A 21,884-nucleotide genomic window follows, 5' to 3' on the forward strand; every position below is an offset into this window, starting at 1 on the left:
TAGGTTGGTGTAAAAAAAAGACCAACAAAAGTAAAGAATCCCAATATTTTCAAAACAAGAAAATGAAAATACAAAAAAGCCTTAAACAACATGAAGCAAGTTATCAAAAGTAGTCCTACAAATTGGACAAGTTCTTCTATTAACCAACCAAAGGTCAATGCAATGGCTATGAAACACATGTTTACAACTAGGAAACCTTTTGCATACCTGAAAATCTATAAAATCATCCAAACATATCGCGCAACTTAACGCTTCTTCGTCGCCTTCATTGACCCTGTGACTAAAACATTGCAACTTCTTTAACTCTTCCAAGGACAACCCGGAAGATGGTTGGTCAACTTCATGGGAGTTGACTCTGGATTTGGCAATGTATCCGATGACCGCGTAGCATATCATCAAGTAAAGAGTGGCAATGGAGAGAATGTAGAGAAGAGAGAGGGGTGCAGGAGGAAGCAGAAGCACCATTGTTGATAATTAGAAAGAAGAAATGAAAGTTTGGTGTATTTAGAAGGCATATGCTGACTTTGTTGAAGGGTGGCTTTAAATGCAAACAACCAATTATCTTATTCAGTTATTATATAATATAAAATGATATGTTTCTAAGTTTCTTCAAATTTATGCTTTATGATAAGGTTCTTTTAGCTTGTTATTACAACTATTTTTTTTATCAGATGGCTTGACTAATTTGTGTTGTTTTATTGATATTTTCCAACCTTTCACATGTCAAGTCTGAAATGAAAGGTGGTCATTAGTCATTACTCTAAAGTTGTTGAGGTTGATGAAACATTTCATCAAAACAGTTGGTGTGCAGTTAACCCAGTTTCAAGTTTTTCTTAAAATTTTTGCAGTAACTTTCAATATTCAATCATAACAAAGTACCGTAATTTTATTCCATAACTAGCATCTTATACAGAAAACCAAGACAATAGTTACATCATACTGGATCAACTCAAAATGGCAGGGATTATTATGAGTCATGTAGTTACAAAAAGAAGCAAGTTGGTGCCATGCATTCAAGCAAGTAGTTACATCTTCGGCAGAACTCAGAAGTGTCGTGGGTTCCGAAGGCACGTCTGCACTCGCCTGCCAAAACCAAATTTAGTGTTGGTTACAAGTAACAACATCCAGTAATTCTTTTTAAACATAATGTTCAGCTTTTTTGTACCTCAAAATATCTTGTTAGCAGCTTTGTGGTACTAAAATTGAAGCCCTCAACCGATTCTCCTTTCTTACGTGACGCGTGAAGTTGCTTTCTAACATGTGATGCTAGTGACTGCAAGTCAATAAAATAATGTTATTATCTATTTTATGAAAAAACAATATATATTTTCTTTTTCCTTTTTCATGCATACCTTTCCTAATTCAACGCCCCATTGATCGAAAGAATTGATTCCCCAAACGAAACCTTCAACAGCAATTCTGTGCTCGTATATAGCTAGTAACTAAACAGGCATGAAAAAAAAAGGTTCTGTAAGATGATGTCAGCACCAGATACATAGATTTGACCACCAATTCTGTAAGCATCCAATGATGGAAGTAGAAGGCTCAGTGACGGTCTATTCCCGGTAAAGGTTTGATGATGAAAATGAAATTTGTGACCAAGCGTTTAATTGCATGCTAAAAGAATTAAAATAATGAAGAAGATTAATTACCTCGTGAGAAACAAGATGAGCTGCAACGTTCTCACTTTGAAATTGTTCGGGGGTCTGGAAAGAAAACAAGATACTGTTGGTATAACTATATATTAAAAATGACATCTCTACGTTTATTTATATGTAAAGTTTAATGCGATTGAATCCAAACACGACCAGTTTTAACCAATTTATCTAAACGAGTAAAACGGGTAAGCAGGTCGTAAATGGGTTGACAGGTTGTAATTAATAGGTTTAACGGGTTGGCAGATTGGCCTTTTAATTAAACGGGTTGACGGGACAACTTGTTTAGTTACATTGGTTAAGTAGATCAACCCACACACGACCCATTTAATTAAACAAGTTTAATATGTCAAGCCGCACACAACATGTTTATTAAACAAGTTGCATATCACAACCCAAAACATGATTATTTTCGTGTCGTGCCAGAAACTGCCCCTACAAAAGAAAAGAGGAAAATTAAACAGTACCTTTAAGATAGACGGGTTGTTGACTCTTGACAAGACTAATAAAATCACAAGGAATAACACGCCCCTGAAGACTCCAAAATTAATAATAAAGAAACAGAGGTTTCAGCAAATATGAAACCATATGCACACGGTTGACATAAGCTTTACTATAAAAGAAATTTCAATCACAGTACAAGCCTACCTGATGAATTAATTGGTAAAAACTATGCTGGCCATTTGTTCCGGGCTCACCAAAATCAATATCACCTGCTTCAAACGGAAGGCGGACACCATCAATAAATACTCCTTTCCCATTACTCTCCATACTAACCTATAACAAAAAGTTTTTAGACCCCACATAAATTTAAATAAAAAAAATTAAAAAAGTAAGGCATGTGCCATAAAAATAATAATATACCTGCTGAATATGTGGAGCAAGCTTTTCAAAAGCTTGAGTGTAAGGTAGAATAGCCTGGTGAAGATACAAAAACCATGTTAAAAAATTCAACTAAGAACAGTTTAAGCGACCCAGGACTGTAAACAAACCAAGCTGTCAGTGAACATTTCGTAAAACGTTCGGCGGGAAGTTTGTTTATCTAACTATGTCCATTCATTTAAAAAACAAACCAACATGAACAAAACATTTTCTTTTAGTTAAGCGAATGAGCATGAACACATGTCTCGTTCGTTCATATATGTTCGTGACGTTCGTTCATTTAAGTTCGTTTACACACATATATGTCTCGTTAGTTTATGTTCGTTAATATATTCATTTAAAATTATTGGGTCCATTTCAACTTAGTCTAGTCTTAATAACTTATTAGGCCTAACGCGTTGTTGTGCACATTACTTTTAAGTGGTTTTAGCTCAGTTATATTCGTTCGTAAACCCTTAATTTATATTGTTAATAAACGAACACAAACATGCTCATTTTCTTAACATACGAACACGGACAAGAAAACCCCGTTTGTTTAATTGTCTGTGACTTCATGTTCGTTCGGTTCATTTACAAGCCTAAGCAAGTGAGATATATAAATTATAAAACTCACTCGTGCAGGATATCCAAGAAACGAGACATTCCATACACTCAGCAAACCTAAAAGAACCTGCAAACAAAATGAATAAACGTTTAGTACGTTAAATAACCACAAAGACACGATAAAAATGTAGCAATTCAACTAACCTATACATACAGGTATATTACTCGCAAAAGCGGCAGATTGGAAATGCTGACCAATGCTTCTAGCACCTTCTAGAAACCTAAAGTAAAAGATTTAGTAAATTTGGTAAAATCATCCGATGAGAAATGAAGTTCAAAGTTCAAATGTTAATGTACTTTCAACGACTGAAAAACCGCATTGGAGAGATAAAGGTTACACTCCAACAGCACTGCAAACCGAAGCGGGTCAAAATGATTAATCACATATCACACTAATTATAATTTTTTTTAATATTTGTGTAACTAAATAATAAAAGACTATCTATCTTACCACTGTAACAGCCTCAACCCAATCCCAGAATGCAAAAGCATTATTAGGATCAATCCTGAATTTCTCCACAAGCTGCATTAAATATATAGAAAGGTAAAAGCTAGAAATAATTACATCTTTAGTCCAATAGTTTCTCAAAACAGTAAAAGGTAACACCATTTGTCTTAAATTAGATAGAGGTTAACTTTCCTGTTGATTTTTAAGAAATGACCAAATTACACCTTAACATTAAAACGAAAAAACGATAAAGAATAAAACCTTAAGATTTGTGCTAACAGCAACCATATGCTTTGAAACAGCCTGCGACCTGAAAGCAGCGAAATGATATGTTTAGTATGTACAAAATATATAAAATTGGATTGTTATCGGATCCAAAACTATTGAGAGAAACATAAATGGTGCACTAACCCTAAAGCAGACGAGACCCATTCCCTCAATGTCCGAGCATTCAGTATCGTCTTGGCTGTAGTTAAAGTCTTTGAAACCACAACAACTGCATTAAATACATGAACACATCTTTAATCATAAAAGAAAATAAAGTTTTATATCACCTGAAATAAATACAAACTTATACAGATAATAAAGTAATATCACCTAAAGTGGTCTCGGGATTCAATCCTGAAAATTTCTTGCTACGTCTACTGGATCAACATTAGCCAGACTACATAAACACCCAGATATAAATAATAATAATCATAATAAGTTTCATACAATCAGTTTATAATAAGAATAACTACCCAAGATCCGTTGCGAACTTTAGCTGAAAACTGACGGATTTTGTCCAAAACTTGCCAAACATTGGGTACCCCATTCTTTCCATCACTGTTTATTGTCGTGTCCTTTGAAGCACCGACCTGTGTCTCTGTGCTGTTAAACTGAAGTATATATCAAACTGATTCAGCTATTTTCTTAAACCCTTTTCTACAACAAGATCCGAATAAATTAAAGCTTATAGCTTTACTTACATGCTCCCCATTGAACATACTATTAATCTTTTGTTTCGGACGTGCTTCCTGCATTATAAAATAAGAAACCGATCAGAAAATATTTCACTTCATTTTTGGGTTTTTTGGTGGCTAATAAGTAATAACAACATTTCATAAATAAATACAATGATAATGCGGTTACATCTACCTCGGCAAGGTTAAAGAGCTTGGACACCGTATCAAGAGCGGACGTGAATAGTCCAAGAATATTCCATCAAACTCACTAAATAAAACCAAAATGAACAGAGACACTAATCACTCTCTAATCCCAAATAATAAATTCAAGAAAACAAACCCAAGATTTAAAAAAAAAAAAAAAAACTTTATTAAATGGGTATATGCTATAAAAATAAATGACATGTTTTTGAGCTATAAAATCCAAGATATTGACACCCATTGCAAACGAAAGATAAACATATGGTAGTAATTGATAATAAGAAGTTTAAACAATCATATATACATACTGCAGCATCATGGACTTGCATCTGTCAGTGTCACTCATCAAATCACGCAAATGTGTTTTATCAATTTCCCCAACATGGGCCTGCAAATAATAATAATGAATGCAATGGTAGAAATCAATAAAGTTTAATAACCTTCAGGTCTTTCCATGGTGCAGTGTCAGAGATTAAACTACCCATCTGCAATGATTATCAAGAAAAAAATATAAAATTTAATTAAATCAATTCCACACAACATGTTCTGATTTGATTGAATAGTAACGGGGTTTGAGAGGATATAAATTACCTGGAGATGATCAGATTGAAGAACGATTACGAATAACAGTCACTTTATGAGTCGATTGCCACAGGAGAGATGATCAAGCTGGCTTGTTCGTTCTTGGATGAAAGTGGCTTAACAAATTGCGAGACCAGCGGCGGAGCCACATTGAGATCACGGGGTTCGAACCAATTCTTTAGAAAAATAATATTAGAACCCATTAGTTAGGAAAATTTTAGTGAAATTTTTTATAGTAATTAATATGTATATGCATATTTGCTATTGATGGGATATACTGAGTACGAGTATGATGATGATGATGATGATGATGATGATGATGATGCTTTTTGTTTTTTTGTTTTTGTAAAGTATGAAAAGTTTAAAAATTGCTAAGAAACATTATAAACGAGTCAATAGTAACCCGTATATAGATTATAAAAAACGGGTTCATATTATTCGTGGAATTGCTTAATAAACCCAACACAATTAACATTTATAAACAAAATACCCAAGTGAAAATTAAATAAAAGAACAAAAATAAAATCCATCGCCTCAGCGATCGATAAATAATGTTTCCATCGACCAGACGATCATCGCCTCATCGTCTTCGCCAGTTCACCTCAAAGCTTCAGCCATCGTCTTACCTATCGGACATCAACCAGATGACAACAACGACAGTCGACCGCCTCTTTCTTTACTTGCTTCAAGACTTCAATCAATCAAGACCTCACGCCCAATCTATCCTTGATTTTGCGTAATCAGATGGGTGACGACTATATATGATGCTTGCATTTGTTCTATTAAAAACAAGTTCTTTTTTAAAGTCACGATTGAAGATGTTATGAATCGTTTTCAAAACATGAAAATACGTAGGGAATAATTATAATATGCATTTTTTTTAATTAAATAAGACTTTGTATTTTAATGAATGTTGATGATATACATTTATTATTATCGTGATATTGCGGTTTATTGATCTCATCGAATGACCGACCCGACCCATTTGAGCCCGAAAACCTGACGCCAGAAAAAAGTTGAGCATCGAAAAATGCCGAACCAATAGAAAAAAATTCTGGTTCCGCACTGTGTGGGACAAAAACTTGGGTGGCTCAGGATTCGCACCGACAAACTCGCAAAACCTAACTCAAAACAAGACTCTTTATTAGAAAACTTAAACCTTCCTGTCACTAGGCCACAAGCAATAGTTAACACTAAGGGGGTGTTTGGGATTCCTTATTTTACTTTCTTATGACTTATGCACTCACAAAACCAAACTTTCCCAAACACCTTATAAGGTATAAGCTATAAGGAGATCAATGCCAAGAAATCCCAAACACCCGTTAAAGTAAAGTGACATCCTTTAATTAGTCGCTTTTAGTGTTTTCTTATGTGAATTTTTTTTTTATAAAAATTGATCATAAAGAATGGTTTACTAAACCCATATATATTTAGATGAAAAACTCCGCAAAATTACTACGAAAAAGTGATCATTAAGTTTCTTAATGATTCTTGAAACAAAAGCAACGAGAGATAAGTAGATCGACAACATTATTATTTAAGAACCGTGAAAATATTGTTTGTTATTATTATTCCATCACATTGTTGGTGAGAAGATAATAGGACTTCGAAGGTAAATCATTGTTTATTGTATATTTCAATTTTTACGTTATAACTTATAATAAACATGTAATAATATCGATGTTCATTTTAAAGTGGTGAATATGTGTAAAGTTGTTTAAATGTGGTTGCAAGGTATATCAAATCATGTAAAAGAAACACTTTTTTGATAAATTATAAAAAGAAGAAAAAAAGAGGCCAACACATCACAAAAGCAATCTAAACGACATCCGTGGGACTCGAACCCACGACCATGTGGTTAAAAGCCACGCGCTCTACCAACTGAGCTAGAACGGCTTTTGTTTAGGCTTCCACATATAATTTAAAAGATATATTTTAGATCATTTATCTCACCAAGAATCATTCTTGACGAGTATGGGTTTCTTAAAAAGTGTGTTTATTTTCAACGAGGTTTTGGGAGACAACTCTCATCAAGGTTGCCATCTTCTAGAAAAAGAATTGATTTTTTTGACTTGATGGCTCACGTTTTTGATCATTTATGATTCTGATTCTTTTCCTTCCATTTCTTTGGTGTCTTTTCTTTAACTTCACACTAGGGGGTGTTTGGTAGAGGGAATTGAGGGGTGAGAAATGGAATTGGAAAGAATTCTCTTGTTTGTTTATGAAAGAAAGAGGTGAGAAATGGAAATAAACCATTTCCATTTCTCTGGTTTTGTTTCTCTACAAAAAGCGGAGAAATGGATTTCTCTGATTTCATTTCTCAGCCTCACGCCTCTCCCTGCCATCTGAGCTTGCCGCGTTTCACCGGACCAACAAAACCACTGGTAACGATTGCTTTATCTTCAACGGATTCAAACTATCCATAATTTGTAATATATTTTCAATTCAAGTTTGCAACCATTTGATTTTGATTTCTAGGGTTTTGATTCCTAAACATGAAACAAGCAGGAGTTCTCATTCTTTCTACAACACAACTAGGGTTTCTTTTTCCTCTTGAAGAACAAATCCCAAATTTCAAAACCCTCAAATCAATCTCTTGTTGCAGATCGAATTGGGAGGATGGGAAGAGGCAAGTTTAAGGGCAAGCCTACCGGCCGCCGTCAATTCTCCACTCCCGAAGAGATGCGTATGTCAATTCAATACACTCCTGCTTTTATTACCATTAATATTCGTTTCTATTGTTGATTGATTGTTATTCGATTCATATCTGATGTATGTAAGTTTGCAATTCATGAGTGGATCCGTCTTACGCTGATTTAGGGTTCAATTTGGGGTTTTAGCTGAAGTTAGGTCTTGTGATTGGTTAAATTAAGATTGTGATTTCAAATTGATGATTATATGTGATGGTCATTGGAATAATCAGTTTGAAGATGTGAATCTGTTTGATTAATATGGGTTTAATTCACTACATGTTAAACAGAGGAGCTGCTACTTTATGTATTAACTTATTAATTAATGTTAATATAAAATTAGTATGCAACAAAGGAGCAATGTTTTAAAAGATTCTCAATATGCCAGATGAGTGTTGACTATCGAGCAAGGTTGTGGTAGTCACTAGTCGGGCGGTGGGGTGGAATATCTCTGGAAACCGCTGATTTTGGTTGGAATCAGGCCAGAAAACGCCGACCAAGTCTGATTTATTCCGAGTTTGGTTGGCCGTTAGACTGATTAGACCAAAATTAATTAGTAGGGTGGGGACCAATTATTAATCGGGGATTAATAGGCGCCTAGTCGGGATTTTTACAACCATGCTATTGAGTTTTGACCTTGTGCATGATCAATGAACCTTTCTTGTTAAATATATCTTTTTGTTGTAACGGTTGAAATTTGATAATTCTTTAGCGCGATAATTAATTTTGTTTTGTTTTTTTCTTGGTGGTTGCAGTTGCCGGTACTTCTTCTCGCCCACGCACGTTCAAAAAGGTAAATATGGAGGTTAATTTGTAACGGTTAGTAAATTCTTTCTTTTTTCATTTTTATTTCTTTTGTATCCACTTTGGTGTTTTAAGGAAGCCACAAGTATTGAATATGTTTTGCTTGAACTGGGTTTGGGCAAAACATGCTAGCTTTCATCTGAACCACTTGAGGACTCCATGTATTAAATATCATCACAAAAGCTATTTTAGAAAAGTAATGATCTAATTTTCACAAACAAAGGGATTTATGATATTATACGCATTTGAGTAGTTTCAACAACTTTCAAGTTTCAATCAATTCACTTGTTACTTTTTCTTACCTGTTTGTTTTGCTATTGGTTTAAGTAAGCATATAATTATAATATCACCGGATGCTCATGAAAAACGAGGAAGCGCAAATGCATTTAAATCACGTGTTTAATTTTATGTTGCAGTGAAGAAATTGCGAAACAGAGGGCTCATGAAAGGTATATGAAGTTGCAAGAACAGGGTAAAACAGAACAAGCAAGAAAGGATTTGGGTGGGCATTCTGATATTTATTTGAAATTATATAATTGTTGTGCAAAATATGCACATGAAATTCATATAGCATTTATATATGTATATTTTTTTGGAAAAAAACTTGATAATTTTACTAATTTCTAATGCTACTATGGCCAATATATATATATATATATATATATATATATATATATATATATATATATAAATTCCAATAAATGTGACTTATAATTTAGCTCTTTTATTGACTTTTTATTTCATCTATATATATTCAAATGGTGACTTTGATTCGTGTATTGTATTTGTCAGAGCGTTTGGCTCTTATCCGACAACAAAGGCAGAAGCTGCTAAGAAGCGAGAAGAAGAGAAGGCTGGTAATGTTCAAAGTTCTTTTTGTTTTTTAAAAGCTGGGTTTGGTAACGGGTCAACGATGGTTTCCATCAAAAAGGTTTTTTTAGTCTTGTTCATGATTTGGTTAGGTTGACAACTTGACACAAAACACTATTTTAGAAGTTATAAATAGCAACTATGTTAAATAAAAACTATATTGTACACTGGTCTACTTTTCAGATAGTATGAATGTATGATTTTGGTTAATGATGCTACCTATTTGGAACTAGATAGAAGTATAAAACATACTTTTTTGTACATAAAAAGTTGAACAAACTAAAGTGCTAACGTTTATATTACTTAGTAAAGCAACCTTTCGCGCTAGGCGCTCACTGATTATATAACCCCATTTTGTGTTTTCAGCCAAAGACCAAAAGAAGGCGGAAGCAAGGAAATGAGGCTGTTTGGCAACTGATGAATGATGGTTGGAAACCGGTAGTTTTTTATATTATGTGTAACGTTTAGTTGGTTTTATGTTGGAGATTTATACATGCCTATTGTTGGGGTATCTATGTTTTTATCATTTAAATTATCTTAAAAGCAACTTTGCATAAATCATTGATTGGTTTTGGTCTCTTGTTAACTCTGGTTATTTTTTGCCAAAATTTTCTCAAGTTTTAATGTTCTTTTTCTGTATGTTTTAATAAATGAAAACATCTTACATATTTATAAATGTACAAACATATATTATTCAACCTTGAACATTAGCTAGAGCAACACCCTGCATTATTTTTATTGACAGTAGGTACATCATCTTTCCCTCCAACATCAATTGTTTTGCCTTTTGATGGTACCGTAGAATCATTACTGACGTCGAGCGCCCGTTTGCTCACGACATGATAAATCCGAGTCAACACTTCGGTGAAAGCGTTCTCAACGTTTATCGATTCGAGTGCTGATGTTTCCATGAAAAAGTTGTTCTCTTTCTGCGCAAACATCTTTGCATCTTCTGTTTGAATGGCCCGTAGGTGTCGAAGGTCCGCTTTGTTCTCCACGAGCATGATCACAATGTTGTGATCTGTGTGGTCCCGAAGCTCTTTAAGCCATCTTTCAACGTTTTCAAATGTTACGTGCCTTGTGATGTATGGTTGAAGTATGTTTTGTATGTGAATTGGTTTTAACTATGGTTGATGTTTTTTGCTTAAAAACTATGTTTTGTATGTGAATTGGTTTGATCAATGCATATTTTGGTTGGAATTTATGCATCTTTTTATATGTTTTTTATTTTTTAATAAATATTTGTTATGAAAAAAATACTTGTGCTAATGATAAAGTTGATATAATTCTCTGTTTATTTTCTATGTACCAAACAAGAGAAATGATTCTCAGCTATATTTCTCTACTGAAATCTCTGTACTACCAAACATAACAGTCAATTCTCATTCTCCATACCAATTCCCTTTCTCTGCAATTCCATTTCTCTATTCCATTTCTCTACAATTCCATTCTCTGTACCAAACACCCCCTAGATGTTTTGTTCAATTATCTATAAAACCGAACATGCTCGTCTCAAAGCTGGCAATCACATCCTCTAAATTCAAAAAAAAAAAAAATTATATATTACAGTGAAGAATAAGTATTTTATCAACCACGTGAATTGGACGTTAAATAATAGCTTTAAATAAATCCGGAAAATAATTTGAATATTTTCATCATAATAATATTGAATCATTTTCTTTTTGTCGTCGACCTTTTAGAAAGTCATGTTAATTAAAAGAAATAAAGTTTATTTGCTCGATTCAAATATATAACTTGATCTTGTAAACTTGAGTAAATAAGGAATACTATAAATATTTAAATAAGTGTTTTAAATTATATACAACACATATTGATAATTTTTATGGCAATAGTGAGAACTCGATAAACTTATGAAATCAGGTAAAAACAACTTTTTGCAGGCGACTCAAAAAGGTTAAAGATAGAAACCAATAGTAATGGGCCTAAGGTTATTATTATTTTTTATTTTCAAATGTATTCAAGGACGATGCTTTCTTTAAACCCGGGGTACCTATCAATCAATCAATCAATCAATCAATCATGCCCAGTAAAATCCCACCGACAGAAAAGCTATAAGTAGGGTCTGGGGAGGGTGGGATGTAGGCACACCATACCTCCATCCAAAGGAATGAAGAGGTGGCTTCCAGAGAGACCATCGGCTCTAAGTACATGTGTATGAAGCAAAATAAAGGAAATCAAAGTTTAACAGTTATATACAAACTACTACTAATTATAATAATATTAATAATAAGATCACAGTTTAACAGCTATATAAAAGCTAATAATAATAATAATAATAATAATAATAATAATAATATATGTAAGGGAAATACCATTATGGTATGCGACCTAAATAAGTTAAGTATAAGCCCTAAGGTATTCAATTCTCTCTAAAAATCCTTAACTTTAATTCAACTTCTCCACGAATTCCTATCCTCAACCATGTCCTCGGAGAGGTTTAGGTCTATCAAATCATGCCTAATCCTCTCATCCCAAGTCAATTTCGGTCGTCCTCTACCCCTCCTCCCCTCTATAGTAATGTTTTCTACGGATCTAACAGGATTCGTCGTCTGTCTTCTCTTTACATGTCCAAACCATCTCAATCTCCACTCTCTTATCTTGTCTGCTATGTTCGCCACCCCTAATCTCTCGCGAAACACAACGTTTGTTATTCGGTCTAGCCTTGTGTGCCCACACATCCAACGTAGCATTCTCATTTCTGCTACCTCCATCTTCCGCACTTGTGCCTTCTTGATGGCCCAACACTCTGTTCCATATAGCATTGTAGGTCTAACTGCCACCCTATAGAATTTTCCCTTTAGTTTAGTCGGGAAACTCTTGTCGCACAATATACCTGTGGCTGCTTTCCATCTACACCATCCTACCTGAACTCGGTGGGTGACATCACTGTCTAATTCCCCATCGCTCTGTACAAATGATCCTAAATAGTTGAACTTGGTTACCTGCGGGACCACCTGCCCTTCAATTGTGATTTGTGCGTCTTCATTGTCGTTTATCCCACCAAAATCACAGTGGAGGTACTCCGTCTTAGATCGGCTAATCTTTAAACCTTTTGTCTCTAAGGTTGTTCGCCACTCCTCAAGCCTCATGTTTAGATCTTGTTTTTTCTCAGCAAGTAACACAATATCGTCTGCGAACATCATGCACCACGGGAGAGTCCCCTGAATCGACTTTGACAACTCATCCAAGACTACTGCAAAAAGAAACGGGCTCAACGCTGACCCCTGGTGAAGACCTACCTCTACAGGAAAGAAATCAGTATCCCCCACTGGCGCACGGACACTTGTTTCACTCCTGGTATACATATCCATAATTATCTCTATGTATTTCCTGGGCACTCTTCTACCCTCCAAGCACTCCCAGAGCACCTGTCGTGGCACACTGTCGTAGGCCTTTTCTAGGTCAATAAACACCATGTGTAGATCACGCTTCTTCTCCATATACTTTTCCATTAATCTTCTTAGAAGGTGTATTGCATCTGTGGTGGAACGCCCCGGCATGAAGCCAAATTGGTTGACCGTAACCTGAGTTTCTCGTCTAAGTCTACCCTCAATCACTCTTTCCCATAGCTTCATAGTATGACTTAGTAGTTTGATTCCTCGGTAGTTACCACAACATTGGGCGTCTCCTTTGTTCTTATAGATAGGAACTACAACGCTGCTCCTCCACTGGTCTGGCATCTTACCTGATTTGAGAATACTATTGAACAGAGTAGTTAACCACATGACTCCTTCCTCCCCTAGACACTTCCACACCTCGATGGGTATGTTGTCTGGGCCAACCGCCTTAGACCTTCCCATCCTCCTAAGTGCATCCTTCACCTCTTCTCGTGTGATCCGTCGGCAGTAGCAGTTATTCGATTGTTGTCGTTGAAAGTTTGTGTTGTCATGTTCTTCTTGGAAAGCTCTCCCATTGTTAAAAAGATTGTGGAAGTAGGTTTGCCATCTTAGCTTGATGTCCTGCTCCTTGACCAGTACATGCCCATCTGTATCCTTTATGAACTTCACCGGTCCTAGATCTTGCCTTCTACGCTCCCTGGCTTTGGCAATCTTAAACATAGCATGTTCCCCCTCTTTTGTTTCTAGACCTTCATACATCCGTTTAAAGGCCGCCTTCTTTGCTTCCGCCACTGCCTTCTTCGCCTCTATCTTGGCCGTTTTGTAGTTGTCCCTCAATTCCACTCGCTCCTCCTCATTCGTGCACCTCATTAGCTCCCTAAAACATCCTTGTTTGTCCCTTATCTTGTCTTGCACTGCGTCATTCCACCACAAAGACTCCTTATGCCCACTTGTCTTTCCTGTTGTGACCCCGAGAGTCTCCTTTGCTACTTGGATGATCTTTGTCTCCATAGCTTCCCATATATGAGTTGAGTCCCCATTTAGTCGAGCCCGCGTATGCAGCATGAGTTTATCCTTAAACAGTAGGAGATTTTCGTCCTTCAAATTTCCCCATCGAATTCTCGGTGTACATTTCTTCTCTCGAACAGTCAGCTTATTTCTGAAGGCTATATCTGTCACTAGTAGTCGATGTTGAGTCACAACTGCCTCCCCAGGTATGACTTTGCAGTCCTTCCACCAACGTCGGTCTCCTTGCCTCATCAAAAGGTAGTCAATTTGCGTGTCGCGTCCGCCACTGCTAAAAGTGATTAAATGAGAATCTTGTTTCCTAAAATAAGAATTTATAATACCTAGGTCATGTGCCACCGCAAACTCTAGAAGATCTGTTCCGGTCTCATTCCTATCACCAAAACCGAAACCCCCATGTACGGCTTGAAAACCATCGTTAGCCTTACCAATGTGTCCATTAAAATCACCTCCTATGCAAATCCTCTCCCCCCTAGGTATGCCCCCTACCACTGCGTCTAGGCAATCCCAAATTCTCTCTTTTCCTGATCCCCTAGGCCTACATGGGGCGCGTAGGCGGAGACTACTGCCACTACTTCCTCTCCCAGTACTAATTTCAACACCATAATCCTGTCATTATGTCTTATCACCTCCACCACACTAGTGTGTATTTCCTTAGCCACTAGAAACCCCACTCCATTCCTAGCTCCATCAGACCCCGAGTACCACAACTTATACCCATTACACTCAGCCCCTCTCTGTCCTATCCACTTAGTCTCCTGGAGGCATGCTATCTGAACCCTACGTCTTTTAAGCACATCTACCAATTCTAGCAACTTACCATTTAATGTTCCTACATTCCAAGAAGCCAAACGCAATATACGCTCCCTATCTTTACTCTTTCCTACACCCCTCGTTTCAGGACATGGGGTACCTATCACTCAATTATATATATTTTTGGTCCGGTTTGGGAATAAGGATGGACCACATGCTAAAAATGTATTATCAAGTTTATTAGAAAGTACATAATAAATATGACAATAGAAATATATAATATACAATACAGTTACAACTGCTTTTTACCTATTTTTGTTAATGGATGACGACAGTGTAATATCACTGAAGTACATGATAGATCCTTCGATGTCGATGATATCATTTCAGAGTTTTTGAATGAAGTAAAACACTTTAGACTATGACAAGTACTTATACAGATTTATTCCCCGCACCTCTTCAAGTAGTTGTTATTTCTAATTTCCAATTAATTTTTGAGTTTTTTTTTATGTTTTTTAATTAGTATTAATTACAGTACTTGCTTTATTTAATTGTTGAGATAAACTATTTATATATATATTATTTATTTAGTTTTATATTTTTGAAAGGGTAAGGAGCTGGTTGAGCAAGATTGCTAAACCTTCGGTTGAAGTGAGGTGGTGTGTTTTGATTGGGTGGTGTGGGTTCAACTAGATTACTAATTCTAGTTATTTGTATGCTTGGTAGCTCAATCTATATATGTGTGTCAATGTGTTTAGGCTGAGGGGTGTGGGGCGCTAACCTGGGCGCGAGAGCCCCTCCGCTCGCGCCCCCAGGCGCTAACCCCACACCACCGGGGCGCGAACGGGGCGCGAGCGCGAGCCCCCAGGCAGGCGTGAGTGTGGTCGCGGGAGAAGAGAGAGAAAGAGCCGTTGAGCTCGAGAGAAAGAGCCGTTGGAGCTCATTATTTTAAAAAAAAAAAACCTTAAAACCTCTATATAATACCCCAAATTACTCCCATTTCAACCATATCAAAACACAATTTCACCTTACAAACCCTTATATAATATCCCAAACTCCTATATAATACCCAAAAATGTCTGGAAATTGGTACCCAAACCTAGATTCAGATTATATTGACGACGATTTATGGTCGTCACCAGACCAACCGATGTTTTATTCGGGGCCGCAAGAAACATCCGGCTTTCAACCATCCAACATACAACCGTCTCCTAACTTTGTTGTTCCAGAGACACAAGAATCACACGTTGATGCTATGGGAGCAAGAAGACGCGTCCACCGGAAAAAACAACTTGCAACGGACGGGCCGGGACCGGCTTCGACTCCGAGGACGAAACGGAAAACCACTCCGTGGTCATCGGATGAGAAGGAAGCCTTGTGTCGGGCTTGGATAGTCATTTCTGAGGATCGGCGTTGCGGTAATTGTTTTAACGTTTTTAAAAATGATTTTTAATAAAAAAGTTAAATAAAAAAGTTAACTGGAAATCTAATTTAATTATTCATTTTGCAGCCGACTACCAAAAAAGCAAGGTTTTTTGGACAAAGGTTAGGGAGACGTTCTATACGCTCGTTGGGAGTACAGAGCGAAACGCCGATATGATTTCGGGTAGGTGGTCCGAAATCAGAAAATTTGTCGGCTTGTTTACTAATCTTTTCAACAGGAACGCCGGTCGTATGAGACCAAGTGGTAGTGATGATTTGGCGGTTTACAATTTCACTGTCGAAGAGTGGATGCAGGAGTGTTTGCGGAGGTATGGGATGGTGAAGACGTGGGACGATTTAAAGTTGTGGGAGAGGTTGAAAAGGTGTTCCAAGTGGGTTGAGCTGGTGGCGCCGGACCTTGATGCGGAAGTAGGGCCGAAACGGACTAAAACTAGTTCGTCTGGAGCGTATAGCACTTCCGCCGGGTCGGATTGCCGCGTTGGATTCGACCTAAACATTGCGGGGGAGGAAACGTCTTCACCGCCGAGGAGGCGGCCATTGGGAAGGGACGCCAAGGGGAAAAAACCGGCTGAGGGGGGAGCCGTAAACATCGTCGATCTTGTTGAATCCCTCAATAAATTCAACAAAACCATGGAGGTGGTCTCTAATGACAAAAAGGAAAAAAGTCGAATGAGAGATTTGGACTTCCTTACAAGAGACTTCAGTAACCTAAATCCGGTCGATCAAATGCTGATGGAAAAGCAAAAGGAACGTATCCGAAAGAGGTTGATCGAAGAAGACCAAGCCGAAGAATAAGAATAATGTTTTTTTAGTACTTTAATTTTTATTTTATTTTTAGATATTAATGTGTTTTTTTTTTAATGTGTGTTTTTTTAATAATTTATGAGTTTTTTTTAATAATACGTTTTTTGAATATATTTATAAAAAAATAAAAAAAAAAATCCGCTGGAGCCCCTGCTGGAGCCCCTCCACACCAGGGCCGGGGGCTCCAACACCCCCTTATCCAGTTTCTCTCTCTGCCACACGTCACAATATTATTGGCTGGAGCCCCCACTCGCGGCCCCGTTAGAGCCCCCACACCCCTCAGCCTTATATAAGAGCATCCCAATAAAGAAAAAACACTTTTAGTTAGCATACTCATCATAAAAATATCATTATTTAAAGTTTAAATTAAAACATCAAAAACTCACATAATAAGGAATTCTAAAAACACTAAAAAATATTATCACATAATCACCATCTTTTACACCCAAAACTCCCACCTGGCCCCACCTCCATCTCATATTTTTCTAGTTTTTATCCGAGAACTTCTCCTAAAAACGAGTCATAAAAATGATGTTCACAATAAATAAAAACTAATAACGTGTAAAAATAATTAAACACTAGAAAACGACCCTTAAAAACTAATAATTCTCTAAAAAGTAAGTAGTCGTTGGAGTTTGTAGTTTGTATGCATATATTATGCGTATTAATTAGTGATTGTTTATTCTCAATTCTTGAATATATATAACATGCCACGCTAAAATGAGAAAAGGATACCCACAGTATCAACGCTTTCATTTATAAATTGTGAAAAAAGCTCTTTCGTCCCTTTGTCTCAAGAGTGCAGCTACCTCCAACAAACTAACAGAAATCGATATTACATCTCTCTCCACTTCTGCTCTTAACTTAAGGTTGACTTCCACAATATACCGATCAAGGTACGATTAATCATGCGTCTGTTGTTTTTATTACATACACACGTCTAGCTACTCGATCGATCTTTATGTTAAATCAGTGTTTGATGATAAACCCATTGATATATCATATATCCATGATTCATGGGAAATCAACCGGTTAGACATAGTCTGCATGATCATCCGTTATTTTATTATTATTATTATTATATTTCCTTTTCAATTCGATATTTAATTTTGGTTAGATCAAGACGGCAATCATTTTAAATATGCTTATTAATATTTATTTATTTGTTTGTTTATTTTTTTAAGTTAAGTCAAGTCCGGTGGCCTCGAGGCAGACTCTACAGACTATATATAGGCATGCCATTCATATAGGCCTTTTGGTTGGTAGTTTGTAATTAGGGTTGTAAATGAACCTAGCGCTCAACGAACAACCCTAGTTTGTAGAAAACTCTATTAATCAATCTTGTTAAACAATTAGCAATATAATCTAGAAGATACATAAGTTAAATTTGTTTTTCGGGTTAGCTTATTTAGGAATGTATGTGACTAGTGTAATTATAACACAAATTAGTGTCAACTAATACATAGGTATAAGATAAAACTATTAAATGAAGGCAGGCTTTTAAGATCATATAAAGTGAAACTAAATTTATAATTTGCTTTAATTTTTAGTGGGTATTACAAACCAAATTGTAACTGTAAGGTTGTTCGTGGCCGATAGCGCTGGCCGGCGTTATGGCCTTCCACATCAGAAAGCAACAGCTAGCTCGTCATAGCGGCCATCCCTTTTCCCCTTCTGCCGCCATCCGCATAGCGCCGGATGACGCTGGAAACCTGCAAAAATCAACGCCATGTCCCCATGGCGCCTGAGACCTTTTCCTCCGCAACGAACAACCTAACCAGTTAATTAAACGGGTAGCTGTATTAACTCATTTATGAACCTAGAGTAGCCGTGTTAACTAGTTAGTAGACTCTTAACCTTCAAACATAATCAGCTAAATTTACATTCAATGCTGTGTTGAAAATTGACACCTTAAGTAATAGTAAATTTGATTTATGTTTTAAATAAATTTAGTTACGATCTTAATTTTGTGGCATCTGTCAATCTGTCATGATAATAATGTTAAAATATGTTATATCACGACTAATTAAACCGGTTTAACGGGCTATACATTAGAAAGTAAACCGTTAACATAAAATATATAATTACTAATTGAGAAAATAAATAATTAATTGGTAAATAATTCTAGCATGTAACTTTGTTTGTTTGTTTGTTTTTGTCAATAATCCACACCGTATGAGGTGGGTGCAATAAACTTTATTTGCTGTCATCATCTTACCAAATATCTATTAGTCATAGTAATTATTTAAAATAATTTATTGGAGTCGTTTGTAAAGACTAAAGACCATAGAAACAGTTTTCCAAGTATCATAATTTCCACAATGTTATTCGGTCAACTTCGGTATGCGTCACACCTTCCTACGACTTTCTTGTCCACGTGACCATCGCCGGGCTTACTATTAAATAAATAAACTTTGGTTACAAATCCTATGCGATATTTTGTTGTTGGGTGTTTGTCACTTATAACGTTTTCAAAGTGTAACAAAAACTTTGTCATCCTTGTAGTTAATTGGTTTCTTTTAAGTTGATTCGATCGTTCATCTGTTGCAGCATTACTCATCATGTCCATGTTTCGGCTTCGCGGGTCTCGCAGACAACAACAAGAACAAGAGCATCATGAGCAGCATCCCGAGTCTAAGGTAACCATTTGTTGTCACGCGTCCTTAGTTTTGTACTTACAGAGTTACGGTGATCACGTCGGTTTCTAAATACCATTCATTTCTAACGATAAACTAGGAATGACAAATATATTCATATAGGGAAAACTCGAAAGATTTGGGAGTATTCATGTATGGGACCTCATATGAGGGTTTGAGACGGGCGTGGAACTAGATAATAACCGCTCAATAACCGAACTTGTTTCTCCGATATGTTAATATATTTTATAAATTTAAAACATATGATAAATAGTATGTTTACTTTCTAGAAACTTTAAGGTCCTATTCGTTTCAAGGATTTGGAAGGAATTCTAAGGAATGAGATTTTAAATCCCATGAATTGATATGTTCGTTTCATTAAATGAAAGAATGAGAATGGAAAGTATACCATCAAATCCCACATTTCATGGGATTTCAAAATCCCACCTATTTTAAAGGATTGTTATGAAAAATAAAAACCCCTCAAAAAAAAATTCAAAAAAATTAATAAAAAAATCATAACTCAAAATATAAATCAAAAACGAAAAATGTAAAAAAACTAAAACGCTTCCTTCGTTGTCCTCGTTCTTCAAAAAAAAAAAAAAACCCGAGAATGAAGAAGATTCCAATTCCAATACATATTAGCCAACCAAACACATGAAAGGGATTCTCAAACATTCTATTCCATTCCAATTCCAAATCCAAATCCAAATCCAATTCCAATTCCAATTCCAATTCCAATTCCAAATCCTTTAAAAAAAGTCCGTGAAACGAACGGGCCCTAAATTGTTAAACAGAAAAGACCATAAACTGGTATACGTACCCGATACTCATAAACGCGCACCACTCGTTGCCACATAACATACTTGGATTTTTCAAGGATGCGCATTACAAATAATCTAATTATGCTGTAAACAAGCGCATTATATGAATCAAATACAATTCGATTCTTGCGTATATAAGTGAATCGAATTCTATAGTACCCATCCAATATGAGCTCTCATTGTTGAATCTATGGTTGCAGATAAATGAGCTTAAATCAGCTCTCGGTCCCCTCTCGAGCCGCAGTTCACAATACTGCACCGATGCATGCTTAAAAAGATATCTTGAAGCTCGAAACTGGAACGTAGACAAAGCTAAAAAGATGTTGGAGGAAACACTTGTATGGAGATCAACCTACAAACCCGAAGAAATCCGTTGGGTTAGTTCCTCATTCCTCTATCTTTAAATCATGTTGGTACATCAACTTAATACTAAAAAATCCAATCTTTCGTCTTGTCAGCCCGAGATTGCTGTCGAAGGTGAAACCGGGAAAGTGTTCAGATCAAACTTTCGTGACCGTTTTGGACGGACAGTTTTGATAATGAGACCCGGAATGCAGGTGATCATTTGATAACCCGAGCTTCTAAGTATCTACACGCGTGTTTTTCTTCTTTGTAACTAATTATTAAACCGAATGTTTTCAGAACACAAAAGAAATGGACAACCAGATTAGACATCTGGTGTACTTGATAGAAAACGCGATCCTTAATCTTCCGGAAGGTCAGGAAGAAATGGTGTGGCTCATAGATTTCACCGGATTGTCTTTAAGCACCAACGTGTCGGTTAAAACAGCCCGTGAAACGATCAGCATACTACAGAACCACTATCCACAAAGGCTAGCCGTGGCGTTTCTCTACAACCCACCACGGATCTTTTACGCGTTTTGGAGGGTTTGCACTTTCTATCATTGCTGTTTATGAATGAATACAACCGAAAGTTGAACAACATGATTAATATTATGCAGATTGTCAAGTACTTCTTGGACCCGAAAACCTTCCAAAAGGTGAAGTTTGTGTACCCGAAGAATAAAGAAAGTGTGGAGCTCATGCAATCATGTTTTGATGTGGATAATCTTCCATCTGAGTTTGGCGGGAAGGCGACTATGAAGTATGTCCATGAAGAATTTTCAAGATTAATGATTCAGGACGATGCCAAAACCGCTAAATACTGGGGTGGTGTGGACCAAAAGACTAACGGGACTGCACACGAGTCCGGGCCATGCTAACCAGGGTCTGTCCGTGGCTAGACTACACGCTCGTTTTGATCTTCTTGTTGAATTTTGCTTGTTCCTTGTATTATATGCGGTTAAGTATGATGATACATTTACCCTTCCTAATCGACCTCTGTATTCGCTTAAAGTAC

The 21,884-nt window shown here is 36.4% G+C and overlaps 1 protein-coding gene, 1 long non-coding RNA gene, 1 other non-coding gene and 1 pseudogene across 3 annotated transcripts; 2 read left to right on the plus strand and 2 right to left on the minus strand.

Moving 5' to 3' along the window:
• Nucleotides 1–897: 897 nt before the first annotated feature.
• Nucleotides 898–5,218, minus strand: LOC143609147 (glucose-6-phosphate isomerase, cytosolic 2B-like; annotated as a pseudogene).
• A 1,920-nt stretch (nucleotides 5,219–7,138) lies between these two features.
• TRNAK-UUU (transfer RNA lysine (anticodon UUU)) lies at nucleotides 7,139–7,211 on the minus strand. The gene has a single exon. It is a non-coding gene; the product is annotated as a tRNA-Lys (tRNA).
• A 1,916-nt stretch (nucleotides 7,212–9,127) lies between these two features.
• LOC143608668 (uncharacterized) lies at nucleotides 9,128–10,659 on the plus strand. Its single transcript, XR_013149308.1, has 3 exons — nucleotides 9,128–9,311; nucleotides 9,602–9,666; nucleotides 10,046–10,659. It is a non-coding gene; the product is annotated as an uncharacterized LOC143608668 (long non-coding RNA).
• Nucleotides 10,660–19,587: 8,928 nt separating this feature from the next.
• On the plus strand, nucleotides 19,588–21,832 carry LOC143608676 (uncharacterized). The gene is made up of 5 exons (XM_077083647.1): nucleotides 19,588–19,703; nucleotides 20,725–20,901; nucleotides 20,983–21,081; nucleotides 21,167–21,412; nucleotides 21,487–21,832. The coding sequence occupies exons 1-5, from the start codon at nucleotides 19,626–19,628 to the stop codon at nucleotides 21,745–21,747; spliced, it is 861 nt and encodes a 286-aa protein (XP_076939762.1). The 5' UTR covers nucleotides 19,588–19,625; the 3' UTR covers nucleotides 21,748–21,832.
• The last annotated feature ends 52 nt before the right edge of the window (nucleotides 21,833–21,884 follow it).

This window comes from Bidens hawaiensis, unplaced genomic scaffold, assembly GCF_021521415.1.
Source record: "Bidens hawaiensis isolate Kalapana, Puna unplaced genomic scaffold, B.hawaiensis_p1.1 tig00002181_1, whole genome shotgun sequence".
Lineage (NCBI taxonomy): Eukaryota > Viridiplantae > Streptophyta > Magnoliopsida > Asterales > Asteraceae > Bidens > Bidens hawaiensis.

Coding starts and splice junctions, on each gene's coding strand:
- LOC143608676 (XM_077083647.1), top strand. CDS start 19,626: ATGTCCATGTTTCGGCTTCGCGGGTCTCGCAGACAACAACAAGAACAA. Junction 19,704..20,724: donor AGCAGCATCCCGAGTCTAAG/GTAACCATTTGT, acceptor CTATGGTTGCAG/ATAAATGAGCTTAAATCAGC. Junction 21,413..21,486: donor TCTTTTACGCGTTTTGGAGG/GTTTGCACTTTC, acceptor AATATTATGCAG/ATTGTCAAGTACTTCTTGGA.